This window comes from Talpa occidentalis, unplaced genomic scaffold (genome assembly GCF_014898055.3).
Source record: "Talpa occidentalis isolate TD23 unplaced genomic scaffold, MPIMG_talOcc4v2.1 talOcc4.12, whole genome shotgun sequence".
In the NCBI taxonomy this organism is placed as follows: Eukaryota; Metazoa; Chordata; class Mammalia; order Eulipotyphla; family Talpidae; genus Talpa; species Talpa occidentalis.
The window spans coordinates 97,042,833-97,046,922 of NW_023601212.1; the positions used below are offsets into that span (position 1 = coordinate 97,042,833).

Sequence of the window (4,090 nt, forward strand, 5' to 3'; positions counted from 1 at the left end):
CTCCCCAGTCTGCTCCCCCTGTGTGCCCCGCTGCAGCCCGCTGGCCCCTACCTAGTCCAAGATCAAGCCTGGAGCGGGCCTGGGTGGCAGGAGGGAGCCGAGAAGTTCCCGAAGCCATTTGTCATTTTCCGTCTCCCAGCCCCCCCAGAGACCACAGCACCCTGAGGCCAGTTCCCTTTCTAGAGTCACGTGGGTCACAAATAAAAATATTACATCCCCTGGGAGGAAACAGAGTCAAATAACAGGAACCAGCACTGGCAGAGAGGAGGAGGGGGCGGAGAGGTGTCAGAGGCCCGTGGAGGAGCCTGCAGTTGGGGTGGGGGGCAAGGAGGGCGGACGCCAGCCTGGCATCTGCACCCCACGGAGACCACAGGGCTGTTTGTCCCCACTCCACTGAGAAGCCAGCGAGATATATGGTGCAGGTAGTGAAGGGGCCTCTTTCCCTGGTGAAGATGTGGCCAAAGTACTTTCCGCTGAGAAATCCACCACCAGGAGTGCCGGCCCCTCAAGTCAGGCGTCTCCCTTTCAAATCCAGCCCCGACGCCTCCCACCTGGGCGCTGGGGCTGCCTCGCCTGCTCTAGGTGTGTAAGGATGGAGACCTTCCCAGGGTTTAGGGTGGGTCTGAGAGTGCCCCAAGGGGCTGCCTCGCCTGCTCTAAGTGTGTAAGGATGGGGACCCTCCCAGGGTTTAGGGTGGGTCTGAGAGCGCCCCAAGAAAGAGCCAGAACGCAGTCAGACTGGTCTGGAATGCTGTAAATACTCAATCAGTGTGAATCAGTGTTAATATCTCAAGTTTCCGACTTCAAAACCACAAAGGGGCAAATGATTAAATCAGAAAAGTACAGGTTTGCATGAAGAAGGAGCCAGAACGAACCTGTGTCTTTCACAAGAATGTTATTTTTGCTTCTAAGTGAAAACTTCATTGTAACTAGGAAGGGAGACCTGATGTGTCTGCAGAGACAAGGGTGGGAGTGAGAGCGACAATCACGTAGGCTTTTTTGGTTTTTCCTCATTGACGAAGCATCAAGTGTCATTAATACTCTGTAAAAACAAAATACTCTTCCGCCTCTCTCTCTCTGACCTAGTTCCTTTTCTCTGCCTCTTTATTTTGCCTCTTCCTTTCTCTCTTTCTCTGTCTGTCCTGTGATGTTTGTGCGCGCCCCCATGCACATGCACATGCACACACACATACTGCACATGAACACACATGACATCCTCTGTTCTCCAGCTCTCGGCTCTTTCTCTCAGCAGCATCCCCTTTCTCTTTGAACCACACTGATTGTGCCTACAGTGTTTTCCCCATAGACCATGAACCCCTTGCAGGCAGGAGCTGCTCCCTTTCAAATCCAGCCCCGACGCCTCCCACCTGGGCGCTGGGGCTGCCTCGCCTGCTCTAAGTGTGTAAGGATGGAGACCTTCCCAGGGTTTAGGGTGGGTCTGAGAGTGCCCCAAGGGGCTGCCTCGCCTGCTCTAAGTGTGTAAGGATGGAGACCTTCCCAGGGTACAGTGCCCAGTACGGAACCTGACATATAATAAATGCAGCTTAGAGTATAATCAAGGAGGTGTTGGGCTCTACTACAGTTCCGTAAGAGTGGGAGATGTAACGTGTGCCTCCAGCGTGCCCAGCGCCACAGCCCGAGTTCTCCAAGCACTTGCTGCTCCTGCCAGCTCAACCAGAGGCCCTATATCCTGTGCCTCCCTATGTTGGAACAGGATGATTGCATTGACTTCCCTTTCAGAGAGGAGGGAAAATCCTGGTGCTGCCTGCAGACAACTGTCATGACCCATAGAGCAAAGGGGTTGCCAACTTACCATTGTGGTCGCCGCAGTCCAGGTCCATCTCAAACTCTGGGGCCTGAAGCTCACTCCAGGGCCAGCCCAAGAAGGCCAAATCTGGGTCTCCTTTCTCCAGCAGGGTCAAGGAGATCTTCCTGGCCAGAGCCTCCCCATCCGGCTCTTGAAGCAGGGTGCAGTGGTACTCCTTGGACAGGAGCTGCTCCGCCAGCAGGTGGTCCAGGAAGGCCTGCACCTGGCTCGGCTGATGGCTGGACAGCAGCATCTGGACCCGACTCAGGATGCTCTGGAAGTGGTTCATGGCAGTGCTCAGAGATGGGGCAGCTGCCTGGTCAGTCAGCGTCTGGGATCTTTGCTCACCCGTCCTGCGGCATCCAAAACATGAAGTGAAAAACAGGAGGGAACCTTGCAGTTTATTGTTGCTTATTCCTGCTTCAGATTTCCTCATTTGTGTGGGAGGCTGGATGGAAATGACTTCTTGGCTGATTCACACTCATGGATATTCTCTGGTATCTCCACCACCCTTGCAGGTGCCAGACAAGCCAGCCTTGTGGATTCCATTAGATCCAATCCAGTGTTTACTGAGAGTAAAGGAAACTACCCCCGTGGAGGAACTGTAAGGTGGCTGTGATGTGTTTCACTACAGCAGGAAGGCATTGCAGCCTAGAGGTGGAGCAGTTAGGTTTGGAGTTCACCTGCTCAGGTCAAATCTCAGACCTAACACTTGCTAATTATGTGCCTTTGAGCAAGTTACTTAGCCTCTTCTAATCTCCCTTCCTTCATCTAAAAAGTAGAGTGAGAGGGCCTCCCCCGTGGTGCAGCGGTTGAGCACTGGGTTGCAAAGCTGCCTGCAGCCTCTGCGGCTGCCTGCAGCCTCTGCGGCGCCGGTTCGATCCCCGCCTCGACCACCAGAGGAGGGTCCCACGTGGCGCACAGACCTCTCCTGCCGCCCGCTGCTCCCCTCAGCAGTGTGCTTCAGTCCTTCTGCCTGCTCTGCTCCCCACCCTGGCTCTGGTGAATTCTCTCACCCTCCCGCGCTTCTGACTGTACCCAGTGCTTGTTTAAACAACAAACAAACAAACAAACAAACAAATAAATAAAACATGCCTCTATATTAAAAAAAAATAAGTAGAGTGAGAGTAAAAGCTCACGAAGTATGGGGAGGATTAAATGAGCACATATTTCAAGCAGCTAGCACATTATCAACCACGTATAAATTTGAGCTATTATTATTACTGATTTACCGCACACAAAACTCTGTATCACCTTGGGTATAACTTCACTAAACCTTAGTCTCCTCTGAAAATCACCTAATAAGTGTAACCTGGACCCCTTAAGTTTATTGAGGAATAAGAAATGACACATTGAAGAGGCTTAGCACTGGATGTAATGGGCATTTAATGAACACTGACCATTTACTCATATTATTCGTAACGCACTAAACTTGGGTTTTGCGTAGGAACCACTCTATTCTAGGATTCAACTCTAAAAATCCCCAAGATGCAATTTCTTCTTATCATTCTGAAATACACCATGACCTTGTTTCCTCTCCTGGGTGCTCAGGTGGAACAATTTGCATGGGTCATTCAATGAGACAAATAAGGATTTCCGCTTCCATTACGGCTGAGGAGCTCCTACCTGCCCAACTTTACAAGTGATAAATGTAAAGTCTGGGAATAAGCATAAAAAGTAACTACCTGAAGGCACTATAGTGTGACCAGAGCAGTCAGTTACTGGAAGGGAGGCAACAGGTGGAAGCTGAGAATAGCAGAGTAAATTTCCCAGACCATGGGTTTAGCCTGAAGGCAAGTCTCTGTCTGAGTTATGCAGAGTATAAAACTTTGAAAAATGCAAAGTTTTGTTGGCCTAATAACTGGAGGACAGGATATGGGTTAGCAATAGTTTCTGGAAAGTAGGAGTAGAAATTCCAGGAAGGAGAGAGGCAGAGTTTTCTCCAAATTCTGTGTATAAACTACCCGAATATCTCACTGACCTCTGAACCACGTGTAACCCGTGGGCAGACTCCATACAGCTCCACTGGAGCTAAAGAAACTGAATTCAGATTCAAGTGGTAACATACTGCTGGGGTGGGTGGGAACAGGAGCCTTTGCATCTGATTCCAGCCAAGCTATGAGTTAGTTAAAACACTGACATGGGGCCTCCCTGGTGGTGCAGGCAGTTGAGCGCAGCGCTGTGAGGCTGTCTGCAGCCTCTACAGTGCCAGTTTGATCCCTGCTGGCCTCGGAGCAACCCACATGGCAAGCAGACCTTTCCTGTCTTGCCTGCTGCTCCCCTC

General features: G+C 51.1%; 1 protein-coding gene across 1 annotated transcript; it reads right to left on the bottom strand.

The window, feature by feature from the left end:
- Positions 1 to 234: 234 nt before the first annotated feature.
- On the bottom strand, positions 235 to 2,119 carry LOC119242361 (MHC class II transactivator-like). Its single transcript, XM_037508081.2, has 2 exons — positions 1,813 to 2,119; positions 235 to 254 (listed from the first exon to the last, which is right to left on the bottom strand). Exons 1-2 carry the CDS (start codon positions 2,093 to 2,095, stop codon positions 235 to 237), a joined length of 303 nt encoding a protein of 100 aa, XP_037363978.1. The 5' UTR covers positions 2,096 to 2,119.
- Between the last annotated feature and the right edge of the window lie 1,971 nt (positions 2,120 to 4,090).

Bases quoted from the DNA above. Each gene is read 5' to 3' on its own strand.
- LOC119242361 (XM_037508081.2), bottom strand. From the start codon at position 2,095: ATGAACCACTTCCAGAGCATCCTGAGTCGGGTCCAGATGCTGCTGTCC. The intron at 255-1,812 runs GTAAGTTGGCAA...CCTCTCTGCCAG, and splicing joins GGACTGCGGCGACCACAATG to TGCTGGTTCCTGTTATTTGA.